Source organism: Anomaloglossus baeobatrachus, chromosome 6, assembly GCF_048569485.1.
Source record: "Anomaloglossus baeobatrachus isolate aAnoBae1 chromosome 6, aAnoBae1.hap1, whole genome shotgun sequence".
Taxonomy (NCBI): Eukaryota; Metazoa; Chordata; class Amphibia; order Anura; family Aromobatidae; genus Anomaloglossus; species Anomaloglossus baeobatrachus.
This window is the reverse complement of record NC_134358.1, coordinates 49,089,082-49,109,250: the sequence shown is the minus strand read 5'-3', so window position 1 is coordinate 49,109,250 and position 20,169 is coordinate 49,089,082. Positions and strand designations below refer to the sequence as shown.

General features: G+C 44.0%; 1 protein-coding gene across 3 annotated transcripts in view; it reads left to right on the top strand.

Moving 5' to 3' along the window:
• The window catches only part of COL14A1 (collagen type XIV alpha 1 chain), a 248,413-nt gene that overhangs the window by 82,737 nt on the left and 145,507 nt on the right, over positions 1–20,169 (top strand). For all 3 annotated transcript variants that reach the window (XM_075352910.1, XM_075352908.1, XM_075352907.1), the window contains exons 6-8: positions 17,073–17,228; positions 17,310–17,429; positions 19,762–19,926. In XM_075352910.1, coding sequence (XP_075209025.1) covers positions 17,073–17,228; positions 17,310–17,429; positions 19,762–19,926 — 441 coding nt within the window. The remainder of the gene's footprint in view (positions 1–17,072; positions 17,229–17,309; positions 17,430–19,761; positions 19,927–20,169) is intronic.

Below are 20,169 nucleotides of genomic sequence, written 5' to 3'. Positions count from 1 at the left end.
AATAAATTGGTGATTGAGGAAGTGTGGTGGAGTCTTTATTCAACTATACTATTTTTTCAAGTGTGTGTTTGGTTTTTAACTCTACACTTATCGGGTTAGTAATGGGGGTGCCCTAATACCAGGGCTTGATGCCAGCTGTCAATTCACAGCTGACATCAACCCCAGATATATTACTCTGATTGCCACCGCACCAGTGTAGTTGGGAAAAGCTGGACAAAGTGCCACTTGTGGGGCATCTGCCATTTTTAGGCCAAATAACCATGGCCCTTCCCAGCCTGATAATACCAGCCCCCAGCTGTCTGCTTTACCTTATCTAGTTATAAAAATAGGGGGAACCCACATCATTTTTTATTTTTTTTTTTTAAATGTATTTATTTTGTTCCCAGGAGGCCCCAGGCATCTTTCCCATGTCGAAAGCCTGTTGATTGGCTGTGCAGCAACATTTCAACAAGCTTTATTTAGCATCCGAACTTTGAACTTGGAAACAAAAAGTCCATATTCGAGTTTGAGCCTGTACGAACCCTGAATTTTATCGTTTGGGTTTACTCACATACAGTTCTTTGAACTGCTTCTTCTTACTTCACAGGCTGGTTTAAGATCTGTCTATACAATATTAAAAAAAATAACAAAAGGAGATAAGTGTGATGAAGATGGCGTACAATGCAACTATTTTAATAAAAAGATGAAAATCATATTACTGGTTAATAAAATGTATTTGCAGGTAGAATGTTGATTTTTCATGGTTCGGATGGAAATTATTTGAAATATTCTGATTATGTTGCAAACATTTTTATTTTTTCCTAATTTCTCAACCCTACACCACTAATTGCAGTAGGTGTCTGTCCACAGTGTTGAATCATGACAGTGTGAAATATGTATAGTTACATCAGTGACATCAAACACTCACGGATAGCCCACCGAGATCAAAGACTAGAGATTATCAGAAAACTGGAAAATGCAGGTGTTTGTAGGAGGCGTAAAGTAACCAACGTTTTATGGTGTCCTGACATCAAACACCAATAGAAGGAGATAGAGACGTAATGCAGAGGATGGGCCGTCCGCACAAAATTATATAGTATCTACGCCATCAAACTCTTAATCACCACCTAGACATCTCTATACTGACCTGACGAGTAAGAAAATATCGCACCCCGACAGGCAAAATGCAGAAAAGGTCGGCTGGACACTGTCGCTGACACCCCCGCGATGGTGCGACATTTTTTTTTTAATTCAGCATGTTAATTCTTTCAATATTTTTATACATTACAGAACAAAAGTTTGGACACACCTCATTCAAAGAGTTTTCTTTATTTTCATGACTGAAAATTGTAGATTGACATTGAAGGCATCAAAACTATGAATTAACACATGTGGAATGAAATACTTAACAAAAAAGTGTAAAACAACTGAAAATATGTCTTATATTCTAGGTTCTTCAAAGTAGCCACCTTTTGCTTTGATTACTGCTTTGCACACTTTTGGCATTCTCTTGATGAGCTTCAAGAAGTAGTCACCGGAAATTATCTTCCAACAGTCTTGAAGGAGTTCCCAGACATGCTTAGCCCTTGTTGGCCCTTTTGCCTTCACTCTGCGGTCCAGCTCACCCCAAACCATCTTGATTCGGTTCAGGTTTGGTGTCTGTGGAAGCCAGGTCATCTACCGTAGCACCCCATCACTCTCCTTCGTAGTCAAATAGCCCTTACACAGCCTGGAGGTGTGTTTGGGGTCATTGTCCTGTTGACAATGGTCCAACTAAACGCAAACCGGATGGAATAGCATGCCGCTGCAAGATGCTGTGGTAGCCATGCTGGTTCTGTATGCCTTCAATTTTGAATAAATCCCCAACAGTGTCACCAGCAAAGCTCCCCCACACCATCACACCTCCTCCTCCATGCTTCACGGTGGGAACCAGGCATGTAGAGTGCTTCCATTCACCTTTTCTGTGTTGCATAAAGACACGGTGGTACGATCCAAAGATCTCAAATTTGGACTCATCAGATCAAAGCACAGATTTCCACTGGTCTAATGTCCATTCCTTGTGTTCTTTAGCCCAAACAAGTCTCTTCTGCTTGTTGCCTGTCCTTATTAGTGGTTTCCTAGCAGCTATTTTACCATGAAGGCCTGCTGCACAAAGTCTCGTCTTAACAGTTGTTCTAGAGATGTGTCTGCTGCTAGAACTCTGTGTGGCATTTACCTGGTCTCTAATCTGAGCTGCTCTTAACCTGCAATTTCTGAGGCTGGTGACTCGGATAAACCTATCCTCCGCAGCAGAGGTGACTCTTGGTCTTCCTTTCCTGGGGCGGTCCTTATGTGAGCCAGTTTCTTTGTAGCGTTTGATGTTTTTTGACACTGCGCTTGGGGACACTTTCAAAGTTTTCCCAATTTTTTGGACTGATTGACCTTAATTTCTTAAAGTAATGATAGCCACTTGTTTTTCTTTACTTAGCTGCTTTTTTCTTGCCATAATATAAATTATAACAGTTTATTCAGTAGGACTATCAGCTGTGTATCCACCAGACTTCTGCACAACACAAATGATGGTCCCAACCCCATTTATAAGGCCAGAGTCACACCTGCGAGTGCCTGGCGTGTAACTCGCGCAAGTCTCTCATTGAATCACCCGGCATGGACTCACACTCTCCTGACAGGAGTGGGTCGGTTGCATGTATGTCTATGCAGCTGAGATGCTCCTGTCCGGAGAGTGTGAGTCCATGCTGGGTGATTCAATGAGAGACTCGCGCGAGTTACACGCGAGGTACTCGCAAGTGTGACTCTGGCCTAAGACAAGAAATCCCACTTATAAATTCTGACAGGGCACACCTGTGAAGTGAGAACCATTTACGGTGACTACCTCTTGAAGATCATCAAGAGAATGCCAAGAGTGTGCAAAGCAGTAATCAAAGCAAAAGGTGGCTACTTTGAAGAACCTAGAATATAAGACATGTTTTCAGTTGTTTCACACTTTTTTAAGTATTTCTTAGGCTTAAAAAAAACACATGAAAAACTTTTTTTTGGCCATAGTGTTTTTCATGTCGAAAAAAAAAAAACATTTAAAAGCGTAAAAAGGTCGCTATGATAATCCAGTTTCTCTAGTCTTCCCTCCTTTTCTTTAATAGTAACCCCTTCATCAATTTTCCATTTTTCATTTTTTCTTCCCTTTTTTCCAAGAGCTATAACGTTGTTACTTTTCCCTCAGTACAGCCATGAGAATTTGTTTTTTGTCGGCCGAGTTGTTCTTTTGAATGACACCATTCATTCTGCCCCATATTGTACTGGAAATGGGAACAAAATCCAAGTGTGGTGAAATTGCAAAAATAAGTGCAACTCCACAATTGATTTTGGGTCTTTTATCTACCATGTTCACTATATGGTAAAATTGAACTGTCAGTATGCTTATCCAGGTCAATACAAGTTGATAGATACCAAACATGTATAGTTTTTTTTTTATTAATGGGGTGAAAAAAAATGTACAATTTATCAAAAAAGAATTGTGCTTTTGTCACCATTTTTCGAGACCCGCAGCATTCTCATTTTTTGGGTTCTGGGGCTGTGTAATGGCTTATTTTTTTGGCTTTTTCCTGAGCTGATGTTTTTAATTATACCACATTTGGGTAGATGCAATGCTTTCATCGCTTCTTATTGCAATTTGCGGCAACCAAAAAAACATATTTCTGGCCTTTTGATTGTCTTGTTACTCCTTTTACCAATCAGATTAATTTATTTTATATTGTGATAGATCAGGCATATCTGAACGCAGCGATACCAAATATGTGTATTTTTATGTTTGTTTTATTTTCAATGGGGCAAAAGGGGGTGATTTGAACTTTTGTGTTTTTAAAAATGTTTATATTTTTAAAAAAACATTTTTTACACTTTTTATTGTTTTTATTATTTCTCTTAGGGGACCTGAAGCTTATACAGTCCGATCGCTTCAGCTGGTCTGTTGATGTGGCCGGGGAATGATGCGCTGCCCGCCTGCGTGTGTTAAATCCCACTCTGCGGGATTTAACCCTAGAACGCATACCTGGGGCCTCGCAGGCCTTCTAGGTCACTTGTTTTCTATGGTAGATTTCTATGGTTGCGCGTTCTAGGGTTAACTAGATAACAAACATGGGTAGCTGTCCTATCCAATCGCGCCTGTTAGCTGCACATTTGTGTGCATGTATGAGTGTGATTATATGTATGTATGTGTGTATGTATGTATGTATGTATGTTTCCGTTAAAGGAATCCACACCGTCGCATTTACAATCATTACATTTTGTACAGACACCTAATTTTCCTCAGGGAACTTCGTAGACTATGTTTTAAGGGGAAAATTTAACCCCGCACTTTCCAGTTATTCACCAAAAACTGCTTACATTAAAGTCAGTGGAGCTGGGAACAACAGGTCATTAATAGGAGCTGTGATTGGTTGCTATAGGCAACGAAGGACATTCTTAGTATAAGAATATAAGAAACTTATCTGTGAGGTAATTTGATTTCGGTGGAGACAGAAACACACAGAGACAGAGACAGACCGAGACACACAGAGACAGACAGAGACACACAGACACAGAGAGACAGACACAGAAACACAGACACACAGAGACACACATAGAGAGACAGAGACAGACACAGAGACAGAGTTTGATACAGAGACACACAGAGACACACATGCAGACACATACACAGACACACACACAGAGACTGAGACAGAGAAACACACAGAGACAGGGACACACAGAGACAGGAACACACAGAGACAGGGACACACAGAGACAGACAAAGAGAGAGACGGAGACACAGAGAGAGAGAGAGGGAGATACACAGAGACAGACACACAGAGACAGAAACACACAGAGACAAAGACTGACACAGAGATAGAGACAGAGACACACACAGACAGAGACATGGAGACAGACAGAGACACACAGACACAGAGAGACAGACACAGAAACACAGACACACAGAGACACACATAGAGAGACAGAGACAGACACAGAGACAGAGTTTGATACAGAGACACACAGAGACACACATGCAGACACATACACAGACACACACACAGAGACTGAGACAGAGAAACACACAGAGACAGGGACACACAGAGACAGGGACACACAGAGACAGGGACACACAGAGACAGACAAAGAGAGAGACGGAGACACAGAGAGAGAGGGAGATACACAGAGACAGACACACAGAGACAGAAACACACAGAGACAAAGACTGACACAGAGATAGAGACAGAGACACACACAGACAGAGACATGGAGACAGACAGAGACACACAGACACAGAGAGACAGACACAGAAACACAGACACACAGAGACACACATAGAGAGACAGAGACAGATACAGAGACAGAGTTTGATACAGAGACACACAGAGACACACATGCAGACACATACACAGACACACACACAGAGACTGAGACAGAGAAACACACAGAGACAGGGACACACAGAGACAGGGACACACAGAGACAGGGACACACAGAGGCAGACAAAGAGAGAGACGGAGACACAGAGAGAGAGAGAGGGAGATACACAGAGACAGACACACAGAGACAGAAACACACAGAGACAAAGACTGACACAGCGATAGAGACAGAGACACACACAGACAGAGACACGGAGACAAACAGAGACACAAACAGAGGCACACAGAGACAGACACACAGAGACACACAGAGAGACACAGAGAGACACACACAGACAGAGACACATAGAGACTGATACAGACTGACTGAGACAGAGACACATAGCGACAGACACACAGAGACACATAGAGACAGACACACAGAGACAAGCAGAGACAGAGACAGACACACAGAGACACACACACACAGTCACAGAAAGAGAGAAACAGACAGACAGAGAGAGACTCTAAGTTACTATCTCGGGCAACACCGAGTACTACAACTAGTAAGATATATTACAAAGTTGCTTATTTTCATGTGTACTATTGATCTATGAAATAAAAATTAAAACGACGGAGAACCTTTAAATCTTAGGTTACTGGAAACTGTTGGTCAGACACAATTTGAAAAGTCAATGTGCAAAAACACAGAAGACTTCATATCAAAAGACAAATTTGTTTATTTATACATTTTTAAAAAAAAAAAAAAAAAAAAAAATACATGAAAATTCTTCACTTAAAAATTGACTCCCAAATATTTTCTAAACTTCAAAAATCAGGAAAATAAAAACAAACATCTGACAAAATCTGTTTAAATGATTGCATCGGACTTGGAGGCAGTAAAATATTTGGATGAAAACTAAAATTGCCTTTTCCACGTTGCCCAGAATTTAAAAGTGGAAATTCCTCGCAGTGAAGTTTTGGAGAGTGAATCTGAGATTTGCCCCTTTTATTCTCCTTGGCAGACATTAGAGCGCTATATGCCATGTGGCCCGCTCATCTGTCTTCCCCCATGATGAGACTTCCATCTGGTACGTGGCTGCAGTCTTTCTGACGTTATGGTTGAGCCATTGTACAGTCTCACAGATTAAATCCATTCAAAATGATGGAATATTTTGTTCCCTCGTTTTTGTGTCTTAAAGACAACCTGTCACTTGCTATAAGTATGTCATTTTTTTACTAGTGACTCCTGAGATACACGTGCCTGTCTTCCCTGTGCATAAATCTAGTCATTTTAGCCAAGTGCTCATCAATTGTTCTGCATGGGTATTTCTTAAGGACCACACCTTTTTAGCTAAATAGACTAGATTTATATACAAGGAAGAGGAGGCCATATTTATGGAATAGAGAGACTCAGGAATAAAAAGACAACAATGCCGGATTCAGGAGAATAGGGGCATTTACACCATGTAAAAAAATACATACGGTATTGGTTGCAGATCCTCCTAAAACAAACGTGACCCTTCCACTTAAGGACATAGACAGGAGAAGGCCTCAATGCAAGAACAATATATGGGCCCTTTGAAGTGCAATGGCTTTTTATAATGCACCTGTTTTAGAGGTGGAAATGGGCTCCCTTACCTCTTGGGCCCCTGTGGTTGCACTAATAAGTTGTCCGCCCATGGTCCCTTCATAGATGGGATAATAAAACATTTTTACAGACCCAATGTTCAAGGGCCAAATCTTCTTCCATGGGAGAACACAATGGAGGAGAACCAGAGGGCAAAATGTAAATGGGTCATGGGGACTATTGAAGTGTTAGTGTTTTGAATATTGGTGTGATTGGAGAACTGGCCCTTTGATGTAGGTGGTTCAAAAAGCACAGTAAGGTAAAGCGTGGAGCGTGTGCCTGATGATCTGAAAAGTGAAGACTGACCAGATGGAGCAAGTGGAGGAACCAGTAGGACATGTGAGGGGCAAGCCAAGGAAGGGTGGGGAGTAGGCAAAGAACAGGTGAGGGGCAGGCCCAGGAAAGGAAAGGAGCAGGCTCAGGACAGGTGAGGAGCAAGCCCAGGACAGGTGAGGAGCAGGCTCAGGACAGGTGAGAGGCAGGCTCAGGACAGGTGTGAGGCAGGCTCAGGACAGGTGCAGGTGAGAAGCAGGCCCAGGACAGGTGAGGAGCAGGCCCAGGACAGGTGAGGAGCAGGTCCAGGACAGGTGAGGAGCAGGCTCAGGACAGGTGAGGGGCAGGCTTTGGACAGGTGAGGATCAGGCTCACGACAGGTGAGGGGCAGGCTCAGGACAAGTGGAGCAGGCTCTTTACAGGTGAAGATCCGGCTTAGTACAGGTGAGGGGCAGGCTCAGGACAGGTGAGGAGCAGCTCCAGAACAGGAGAGGATCAGGCTCAGGACAGGTGAGGGGCAGGCTCAGGACAGCTGAGAAGCAGGCCCAGGACAGGTGAGGGGCAGGCTCAGGACAGGTGAGGAGAAGGCACAGGACAGGTGAGGGGCAGGCACAGGACAGGTGAGGGGCAGGCTCAGGACAGGTGAGGGGCAGGCTCAGGACAGGTGAGGGGCTGGCCCAGGACAGGTGAGGAGCAGGATCAGGACAGATGAGGGGTAGGCTCAGGACAAGTGAGGAGCAGACTCTTTACAGGTGATCGGCAGGCTCGGGACAGATGAGGGGCAAGCTCAGTATAGGTGAGAGGCAGGCTCAAGATAGGTGAGGGGCAATCTCAGGACAGGTGAGAGGCAGGCTCAGGACAGATGAGGGGCAAGCTCAGGACAGGTGAGGAGCAGGCTCGGGACAGGTGAGAGGCAGGCTCAAGACAGGTGAGAGGCAGGTGAGGAGCAGGCCCAGGACAGGTGAGGAGCAGGCCCAGGACAGGTGAGGAGCAGGCTCAGGACAGGTGAGGGGCAGGCTCAGGACAGGTGAGGATCAGGCTCAGGACAGGTAAGGGGCACGCTCAGGACAAGTGAGGTTCAGCCCCAGAACAGGAGAGGATCAGGCTCAGGACAGGTGAGGGGCAGGCTCAGGACAGGTGAGGGGCAGGCTCAGGACAGGTGAGGAGCAAGCCCAAGACAGGTGAGGAGCAGGCTCAGGACAGGTGAGAGGCAGGCTCAGTACAGGTGTGAGGCAGGCTCAGGACAGGTTAAGGTGAGGAGCAGGCTCAGGACAGGTGAGGAGCAGGCCCAGGACAGGTGAGGAGCAGGCCCAGGACAGGTGAGGGGCAGGCCCAGGACAGGTGAGGAGCAGGCCCAGGACAGGTGAGGAGCAAGCCCAAGACAGGTGAGGAGCAGGCTCAGGACAGGTGAGAGGCAGGCTCAGGACAGGTGTGAGGCAGGCTCAGGACAGGTGCAGGTGAGAAGCAGGCCCAGGACAGGTGAGGAGCAGGCCCAGGACAGGTGAGGAGCAGGCCCAGGACAGGTGAGGAGCAAGCCCAGGACAGGTGAGGAGCAGGCCCAGGACAGGTGAGGAGCAGGCCCAGGACAGGTGAGGAGCAGGCTCAGGACAGGTGAGGGGCAGGCTTAGGAGAGGTGAGGATCAGGCTCAGGACAGGTGAGGGGCAGGCTCAGGACAAGTGAGGAGCAGGCACTTTACAGGTGAAAATCAGTCTAAGTACAGGCGAGGGGCAGGCTCAGGACAGGTGAGGAGCAGCCCCAGAACAGGAGAGGATCAGGCTCAGGACAGGTGAGGGGCAGGCTCAGGACAGGTGAGGAGCAGGCCCAGGACAGGAGAGGATCAGGCTCAGGACAGGTGAGGGGCAGGCTCAGGACAGGTGAGGAGCAGGCCCAGGACAGTTGAGGGGCAGGCTCAGGACAGGTGAGGAGAAGGCACAGGACAGGTGAGGGGCAGGCTCAGGACAGGTGAGGGGCAGGCTCAGGTTATGTGAGTGGTAGGCCAAGGATAGGTGAGCAGGCTCAGGAGAGGTGAAGGGCAGGCTCAGCACAGGTGAGGAGCAGGTTCAGGACAGGTGAGGGGCAGGTTCAGGACAGATGAGGAGCAGGATCAGGACAGATGAGGGGCAGGCTCAGGACAAGTGAGGAGCAGACTCTTTACAGGTGAGGGGCATGCTCAAGACAGGTGAGGGGCAAGCTCAGGACAGGTGAGAGGCAGACTCAGGACAGGTCAGGAGCAGGCTCAGGACAGGTGAGGAGCAGGTTCAGGACAGGGGAGGAGCAGCCCCAGGACAAGTGAGGAGCAGGATCAGGACAGGTGAGGAGCAGATTCAGGACAGGTGAGGAGCAGATTCAGGACAGGGGAGGAGCAGCCCCAGGACAGGTGAGGAGCAGCCCCAGGACAGGTGAAGAGCAGGCTCAGGACAAGTGAGAAGCAGGCTCAGGTCATGTGAGTGGTAGGCCAAGGACAGGTGAGCAGACTCAGGACACGCGAAGGGCAGGTTCAGGATGGGAGGAGCAGCCCCGGGACAAGTGAGGAGCAGGATCAGGACAGGTGAGGGATATGCCTAAAACAGACAAGAGTAATCTTGTATTATATTTTAATCCTTTCCTGGATTTCTGCCATTTTAAAGGATTAATGCAAATGGAGCCACAATAAAGCTTGGATTCTTGCAAATTGGAATGTTTTGAGATTCCCTCTAGCAGTGTCAAGATGTAATAGTGTTTCATGATACATTCCCCTAATTCTGAAACCTCCATCTGGGACATGTGGTTCTCCAGTATTTGTGAAACTACAACTCCCATCATGCTTAGGTGGCAGCCATGTTTTAAGAACACTACATGGAGAGAATTAGTAGCTGTGGGTCAAAAAAAAAAACCAAAACATATAGGCCTTATGTATCAAAACAATCCTTAAGAAGAATAGCCTTTGTTGCCCATAGCAACCAATCAGTGCTCAGTTTTCATTTTGTATACAGCTCTGGTGCAATGAAATCTGCGTTGTGATTGGTTGCTATGGGTAACAAAGACTTTTTTTTTTCCTTTAAGATAATTTGTGACAGCGTATATTTCTATGTAGCGGTCACGATCGGGTCAGGAGAGGCGGCGGCCGGTCCGAGTATTACGTCGTCCATGTGACTGCGCCCTTAGTGTAGAAATTGTGTAAATCTGAAGTTTGTGTGATTGTAAAGCAATGACCGCCTCAAGCAGTAGAGCTTGTAGTGAGCACAATTGGGGCCAATAAATAATCCATGGGATCTGAACATGAAAGAGACCGTTTTTGATAGTAGCGATATTACAGGCTTTCTGCCAAAGAAAGTTAATGACAAATTTCCGGCAGCTCTGCCTCAATCAGCAGCGTCTAAGCCCAGTGCATATCGGGACAACGGCTCCTGATCTGTAATATGAGAGGTTGCAATATACATAATAATATTCCAGTAGTAGGATTGTAAACCTCTACTGTAGTACTCCGAAATCATATGTACTAATGCACTGCAATTTATGCAATACACTACCCCAAGGCCAAAACATTAATGTCTAGGTTTTCCTTTAAATTTATGGAACGGCATATTCAGAATGATATGGGCGGCACGGTGGCTCAGTGGTTAGCACTGCAGTCTTGCAGCACTGGGGTCCCACCAAGGACACCATCTGCAAGGAGCCTGTATGTTCTCCCCATGTTTGCGTGGGTTTCCTCCGGGTTCTCCGGTTTCCTCCCACACTCCAAAGACATATAGATAGGGACTCTAGATTGTGAGCCCCAATGGGGACAGTGTTGCCAATGTATGTAAAGCGCTGTGGAATTAATAGCGCTATATAAATGAATAAAATTATTATTATTATTATTATTATTATTATTAAATGCAAGGAATTTCATTTTCAGCCCATTTGGAAACAGTGTAATGCTCGCAGCCGGTTTAGGGATTAGTGGACCCTTTAGTGAGAGGGGCTTAACTAAGCAACTACCACGAGGCTGACGCCAGGTACCACTTCCAGGGCAGTGACTGGGACTGTAGCAGCTGACCCCCAAGACAGGAGACAGACTCAGGTACAGACACAGGTGCAGGCTGGTACAGGTGGGATGGCTGAGCCAGACAGGCAGGCGGGTATGTACAGGTTTTGTGGGCACGGCTGGGACAGATAGGTATGGGAAGGCAGGTACAAGTGACGGACACAGGGATAACAGGACTGGAGCTCTGGACCAACTAAGTTGCTAGCAGACTGGTGACTGACTAACTAAGGCTGGGGCCACACGGGACATTACTGCGATGCTCGCATGACACTCGGCTCGCATCGGCAGCACAGCAGGAGCTGAGTGTCATGCGAGTGTCCCTGCGTCTGAGGTCTGACCCTGCGAGCGGACCTCAGCTGTGGGGGGCGGGCCGGCGATGCGGAGGGGAGGGCCGGCATGGAGGAGGGGAGGGAGGAATTTATCTCCCTCTCTCCTCCGTAGCCGGCTATTGCGATTCTCGCTCTGCACGCGTGGTACTCTAGTATACCGCGAGTGCAGTGCGATTTTTCTCTCACCCCATAGACTTGAATGGGTGCGAGAGAAAGAGTCTCGTATTACAGTTGCAGCATGCTGCGATTGTTTTCTCGGTCCGATTAGGGCTGAGAAAATAATCGCTCATGTGTGCTGACACACAGGCTAGAATTGGTCCGAGGGGAATGCGATGTTTTATCGCACTCCACTCGCACCGATTTTCTCGCCGTGGGGCTTAGGCCTAAAGGTGTTGCTTAGGCACCTCACCTAATGGGAGGGTGCCTTAAATACATACTATAGTACCGCTCAGCCACATAATGATTAAAATGCTAGAAAAATGCAAGTGAAAAATGCGTGCGAAAATTTTTGCAAAATTTTGCTTTTTTTGCTGCTGCTTTTTCCCTACCAAAACATGAAGAAATAGTTCAGAAATGTCAGCATCCAAATACTCATCATGTGCACATACAGTACCTTTAGGCTACTTTCCCACGGTCAGTATCTGTTGAGTTTTTGATGTTGAAGAATTTTTGCACCATCTCTGCACTTTAGTTTACTTGCGTTTGTTTATTTACGCGTTTCATGCTGTGTTTTATTTAATTTTTGACTCTGCATTTTTTGTCTCTGGTGTGTCATGCTTTCATTAAAGCTGTATTGCTTTACATACTTTCTGATATTGACTTTCTTGGGCGTGGATTACATGCATTTTTTTATGTATTTCCGCCTTCTAAACGCACTGAAAACTCGTGTGTTTTTTACCTGCAGAATTTCCTCATCTATTTCAAGTCTATGGAGAAATTCTGCACATAAAACTCGGCATACCCGTAAGAGAAGTTAACAAGTTGCAGATTGGAAAAATGCACCCCACTCTAATAAAAATAATCAAAAAGCTTATTACCTCCTTAGTCTTTTCCTTGGCGATCCAGCGCTGACCCAGTAGCTCCGCCACCGCTCTTTGTTTAGATGTAGCCACCACGTGATCCACTTATGGAACGATAATGGAGACGTTATCTGGAGGACCCAGAAGAGTCCTCCGTTCTCCCTCCAGTTACCTTCTGCTGACCCACTCATTTCTAGGACTAATAATAGTGATTTAAATTTCTTTTTTTGTAGAGCATTAACCTAATCCTTGTACTAGACATTGATTTCCCCTTCAACTTTCAAAGAAATGGCATTTGCAGCCCGTCTCTATGGAAGCGATATCCTCAATGTATTTAACAAGTGTCTGGATGGAGCAGATGATAGACATCTCCACTATACATAGGACGGCACATAAAATAATATGAGTTCTTGAAGAAATGAGAAAAATACCCTTTCTGTAGCAATATAATAACATACAGAAGTCATACATTCAAGATGTAGGCCTTATGCCCATAGTACAGCTCCGTATACACTAACTGTTCTGAGTATTCTTGGTATCCAGGGACTTTTTGTCTTTTTACTCCCCAAGGTGCTATATGTTGAAGATATTCCTCCGTAGAAGCAATGAGGGTAACAATGAAGTTCGTGGGCCCTATTAGAATATTTCCAACAGGGCCCCCAAGTATATCCCCAATCATAAGTTCATTGAAACTGCTATCAGGGATCTGCATAGAGAAGAGAGACCCTCAGCTAAATGCTAAATCTAAGGTCCTCATCATAGTGGTGGTCACTCCAGCACAATCCTTATATCTCAATAGTCCTGGCCCCCTCCTTGTAATGCAGCATAGTTGAGAAATGTAGTGTACCGCCCCACGCTCGGCTGCAGCCGAGCCGCTCGGATCCGGGCTCGTGTGTCGGTGGCTCGAGCGTCTCCGGACCGGGGGTCATGTCGCTCTGAAAGGGAGGCTGGCGCTTTGAAGGGGGGTTTTTTAGACTTAAAGTTCGTGACGCCACCCAGGGGTTGTGGTGAATGTACCGCTGCAGTTCACTAGGCAACCCGGGGGAGATGGTAGTGCAGCTTTTGGTGTTAACCCCTCCGTGGGCAGGGGTGATGGCCCCGGGACCCGATTGGTGTGGTGTGGTGGTGCTTGGCGGTGCACGGCCCGAGGGCACGGTGGTACTCACTCTGATAAACACACGGGAGTTTCTGGTAAACCAAATGGATGATGGTCAGTGCCCGCAGCCGGTTGCTTCGGTCGCCACACGGGTTGATGGTGTCCGCCTTTCTCCTGCACCTCTCTGTAGAAAATGGACAGCCGTGCTTCAGCGACGGGAGTCTCGCTCCCCGGCGTGTATGTCGGGAGAGCCCGTTGCCCACAGGTGCTGGCCCGTTGGATCTCTTGGCCCTTGGCGGTGGCCGTTATCCGAAATCGGTGGGCTGTTGCCTTCTTTCGGGACTTTGGGTGGGAAAGGACCTAAAGTCCAGACCTCAATCAGTTAATTAACGGGGTCCAGTAGATTCAGGACCGCGTTTCAGGGTCTGAGTACCCCCCACTGGTGCTCCGGTTTCCAGCTGGTTCCCCGGTTCGGTACCGGCGGGCCACTACCTGTCCCGGCTACCTACGGTTCCACCGGGCTGTCTTCCCGGCTCCTGCAGACGGCCACCACCGTTTGCCTCCTAGCCAAAGTGCCCGGGCGCCTACCCAGGACACTGACAGATTTTTACTCCTCCTAAACTGATCTCTCTACTACACTGAACTGTTTTTCCTGCCTCTGAGCATGTGAACTCCTTGGAGGGCGTGGCCAACCGCCTGGCTCCACCCACCTGGTGTGGACATCAAACCCAGAGGGAGGTGACTAGGGTTTAATAGGTTGGCTGCTGTCACCTTATTTGGGGATGGATGTTGTGCAAGGGACTAACTGTGACTACCTTGCTAGTCCACGGCGTCACAGTAGCATAACCTGACCATTGCCACTGTGTTTGTTAACATTCCTGCATCTTTGGATAAGGAGAGACCTATGCGAGCTTCCATTACCCAAGGCAGGGAGAGGTACTGGGCTAACTCCGATATATAAAATTCAAGACTGATTCCCCATCCTCATAGAATCATAGAATGTTAGAGATGGAAGGGACCTCTGGGGTCCAGGGACATCGTGTAAATCCCCCAGTGAGTGCAGGATTCACTAAACCACCAGAAATACCAGAAAGATGTCTATCCATCCTCTGTTTGAAGACTTCCAATGAAGTCTTCTCGTGGCAGCCTGTTCCACTTATTGATCGTCTTCAATGATACAGTTCACACCCCACAACTTTCATTTGCCAAAATGTTTTTGCAACCTGATTTCCATGCTTTAAAGGTGACCTATCACTTGCCATTAGGGTGCGCTCACATTGGCATATGACTCAGTGCTATCCAATGTTTCACTGGATTGCCCTTGGACGATTGTTATACTATGGAGTTGTACCGATCAGCCCTTTTTTTTCCCAGGCCAATTCGGCAGAAGAAAAAAATCACTGCATGCTGTAATGGACAGTGTATATCAGACGGCGCACACCCATTCATGCTATGTCATCCATCCTGGTCCCCACATCATCCATCCTGGTTCCCATATAGTTCCCGTCCTGGTTTCCATATAATCCCTCATTCAGGTATTGATATAATCCCCCATCTTGGTCCCCATATATCATCCATACTAGTCCCCAAATAATCCCTTAGTTTGGTCCCCATATGTCATCCATTCTGGTCCTCATATAACTCCCCATCCTGGTCCCCATATAATCCCTCATCCTGGTATTCATATAGTCCCCCATCTTGGTTCCCATATATCATCCATCCTGGTCTTCATATAATCCCCCATCTTGGTTCCCATATATCATCCATCCTGGTTCCTATATAATCTTCAATCTTGGATCCCATATGTCATCCATCCTGGTCCCCATATAATCCCCAAACTTGGTTGCCTTATGGTCATCCATCTTGGTCCCCATATAATCCACTATCTTGGTTCCCATGTGTCATCCTGGTACCCATATAATCCTCCATCTTGCTTCCCATATGTCATCCATAATGGTCTACATATAATCCCCTATCCTGCTCCCCATATGCCATCCATCCCGATCCTCATATGGTCCCCATGTGTCATCCATCCTGGTCCCCATATAATCCCCCATCTTGATTCCCATATGTCATCCATCTTGGTCCCTGTATAATCCCCCATCTTGGTTCCCAGTTCTCATCCATCCTGGTCCCCATATAATCCGCCATCTTGTTCCCCATATGTCATCCATCCTGGTCCCTATATAAATACAATTCTTAAATTCAATTAAAAAAAAGATTCAGCCGCGTCCTCTTCTTGCTTCACTGGTGGCACGGACAGGCCGGTGCATGGCAATGACCGCATACGCCGGCGACATGCACACTGACGTCAGATGTTGGCCTCTGATAGGCCGGCGGCTAATGCTGGTGACGTGCGCACTGACGTCAGATGCCAGCCTATGATAAGCCGGCAACTATTTTAACAATTTCGGCACAAGAGGGATTTCAATATATTTATATTCAATATATAGTATATTCAATATATACTCAAAATATTTCAACTGTATGAGCATCTAAGTACGCACTCAGTTAAATCCAGCGAGCCCCCAGCACCGGGTCGGGGCGCTGCTTCTTGCCGGTTGCAATTTTAACAATCGGTTCCCCACAACCAGAGAGAACGGTCTGAATCCCACCCCTGCCTGGCGTTAATGGCTATGCAGAGCATACTATGATGCAGCGCATTATGAGAGATTTGGTGGCGCACAGCTGAGCAATAAGTAAAAAATAAACTTTTGCTACATGTAATAAACTGAGAAGCGCTTTTATTATACTGGCTATTTATTATTTACTTTTTTTATCTAATAACCTCGCTCTTCTTTATTCCGTTTTAGGGTCGCTGGTTAAACTCATCTTAAAGGATCAAATATTCATGACTGATCTATATCTTTAATACCCAAAAAGTCCTCCAGCAAATCAATCGACTCTGCCGGACGCCGTCCTAACTCACAAATCATATTTCTATACTTTTTTCCATATTAAGTTTGAGATTTGCTTTTTTTTAATTTATCTATTTATTGCTTTTTAAGAATGTTTTTTTGTTTTATTTTTGTTTTATTTTAATTTTTTTATTTATTTAATTTTCAATCATTTTTATTGTATTTTAAGTTTGAACAAATAGAAGAATTAATTTCATTAATAAATTTGTTCGACTTTATTTTTTTATTTATAATGGGACAGGTTCCAGTTAATTTTGTGGAGCCTCGTCAAAAGAAAACTACCCAGAAATATAACATAAATTCCCCCTATATTTAATTTCTATTCTTATTATCTACCATTCATTCTGCACACCAGATAACAGTAATGTATTAATAAAAAAATATTATTTTTCCCACAATTATCACTACTCCCAGTCCTCATTGATATATTTCCTATGTTTTTTTGTTCTGAATCCTAGATGTTAAATTTTCCTGTAAATCGCCGGCAAATGCCGACATCGTGATTCTGGTGGACGGCTCATGGAGCATCGGAAGACTTAACTTTAGACTTGTCCGCCTGTTCATAGAGAACTTGGTCAATGCCTTCAACGTTGGCGCTGATAAAACCAGGATAGGTAATGTGATGATAACTGTATTTCAAGAAATGTGTGGAATTTATGTTAAGGGCTGCTCAGTATTTTTTTTTTCTGGTCCAGGTTTGGCGCAGTACAGTGGAGACCCCAGAATAGAATGGAACCTGAACACCTACGACACCAAGGTCGCCGTGATAGACGCCGTCCGTAACCTTCCGTATAAAGGTGGAAACACACTCACAGGTACTGAGATATGGATCATTGAAAGACTAGTGGTACTCACCCTCGGAAACAACTCCTCCTATATAAAAATGTAACTGCCATAATACTGCCCCCTATGTACAAGAACATAACTACTATAATACTGCTCCTATGTACATGAATATAACTACTATAATACTGCCCCCTATGTACAAGAACATAACTACTATAATACTGCTCCTATGTACATGAATATAACTACTATAATACTGCCCCCTATGTACAAGAATATAACTACTATAATACTGCCCCCTATGTACAAGACTATAACTACTATAATACTGTCCCTATGTACAAGAATATAACTACTATAATACTGCCCCCTATGTACAAGAATATAACTACTATAATACTGCCCCCTATGTACAAGAATATCACTACTATAATACTGTCCCCTATGTACAAGAATATAACTACTATAATACTGCCCCTATGTACAAGAATATAACTACTATAATACTGCCCCCTATGTACAAGAATATAACTACTATAATACTGTCCCTATGTACAAGAATATAACTACTATAATACTGCCCCCTATGTACAAGAATATCACTACTATAATACTGTCCCCTATGTACAAGAATATAACTACTATAATACTGCCCCTATGTACAAGAATATAACTACTATAATACTGCCCCCTATGTACAAGAATATAACTACTATAATACTGCCCCCTATGTACAAGAATATAACTACTATAATACTGTCCCTATGTACAAGAATATAACTACTATAATACTGCCCCCTATGTACAAGAATATAACTACTATAATACTGCCCCCTATGTACAAGAATATAACTACTATAATACTGCCCCTATGTACAAGAATATAACTACTATAATACTGTTCCTACGTACAAGAAAATAACTACTATAATACTGCACCTATGTACAAGAATATAACTACTATAATACTGCTCCTATGTATAAGAATATAACTACTATAATACTGCTCCCTATGTAGAAGAATATAACTACTATAATACTGCCCCCTATGTACAAGAATATAACTACTATAATACTGCCCCTATGTACAAGAATATAACTACTATAATACTGCCCCTATGTACAAGAATATAACTACTATAATACTGCTCCTATGTACAAGAATATAACTACTATAATACTGCCCCTATGTACAAGAATATAACTACTATAATACTGCCCCTATGTACAAGAATATAACTACTATAATACTGCCCCTATGTACAAGAATATAACTACTATAATACTGCCCCTATGTACAAGAATATAGCTACTATAATACTGCTCCTAAGTACAAGAATATAATTACTATAATACTGCCCCTATGTACAAGAATATAACTACTATAATACTGCCCCTATGTACAAGAATATAACTACTATATTACTGCCCCTATGTACAAGAATATAGCTACTATAATATTGCTCCTAAGTACAAGAATATAACTAATATAATACTGCCCCTATGTACAAGAATATAACTACTATAATACTGCCCCTATGTACAAGAATATAACTACTATAATACTGCCCCCTTTGTAGAAGAATATAACTACTATAATACTGCCCCTATGTACAAGAATATAACTACTATAATACTGCTCCTATGTACAAGAATATAACTACTATAAAACTGCCCCTATGTACAAGAATATAGCTACTATAATACTGCTCCTAAGTACAAGAATATAATTACTATAATACTGCCCCTATGTACAAGAATATAACTACTATAATACTGCCCCTATGTACAAGAATATAACTACTATAATACTGCCTCCTATGTACAAGAATATAACTACTATAATACTGCTCCTATGTACAAGAATATAACTACTATAATACTGCTCCTATGTACAAGAATATAACTACTATAATACTGCCCCTTTGTACAAGAATATAACTACTATAATACTGCCCCTTTGTACAAGAATATAACTACTATAATACTGCTCCTATGTACAAGAATATAACTACTATAATACTGCTCCCTATGTACAGGAATATAACTACTATAATACTGCCCCTATGTAAAAGACTATAACTACTATAATACTGCCCCTTTGTACAAGAATATAACTACTATAATACTACCCCTATGTACAAGAATATAACAATTATAATTCCTCCACACATTGACAATATTATGCTCTTTACTATTTTGGAGGGATGTTCACATGTGCCCGGAGGAGCTATTTAATATATAGTTATGGTCTGGGATATGTTTTTTATTGTAAAGATTCTCACTGGATACATTTCTCAATTTCTATGACTTTTGCTTTCTATGATTTCCTATCTCTTTACTATTTGCATTGTTCTCTAGGATTGGCCTTAACGTACATCCTGGAAAATAGCTTTAAACCAGAAGCCGGAGCGAGAACGGACCTTCCAAAGATCGGCATTTTGATTACGGATGGAAAATCTCAAGATGATGTTATTCCACCTGCCAAGAGCCTGAAAGATGCAGGCATTGAACTGTTTGCTATTGGTAAGAGCTGAAGAATTTCTCAACCCCTGTATAATGGATTTTTTTTTTTTATTATTATTATTATTATTAGTATTATTATTATTGCACCATTGATTGAGAAATAGGGCAAAAAGATTTTTTATTTATATTTTTCATAAATTGCTTCAAGTTGTGTAACAAGATTATAGCCAGTTTTCAGCTTTTCTCCAGACACGGAGGGTTTCCGGTCACCTTTGAATATTAGTATGGTGCAAGAAAGGGAGT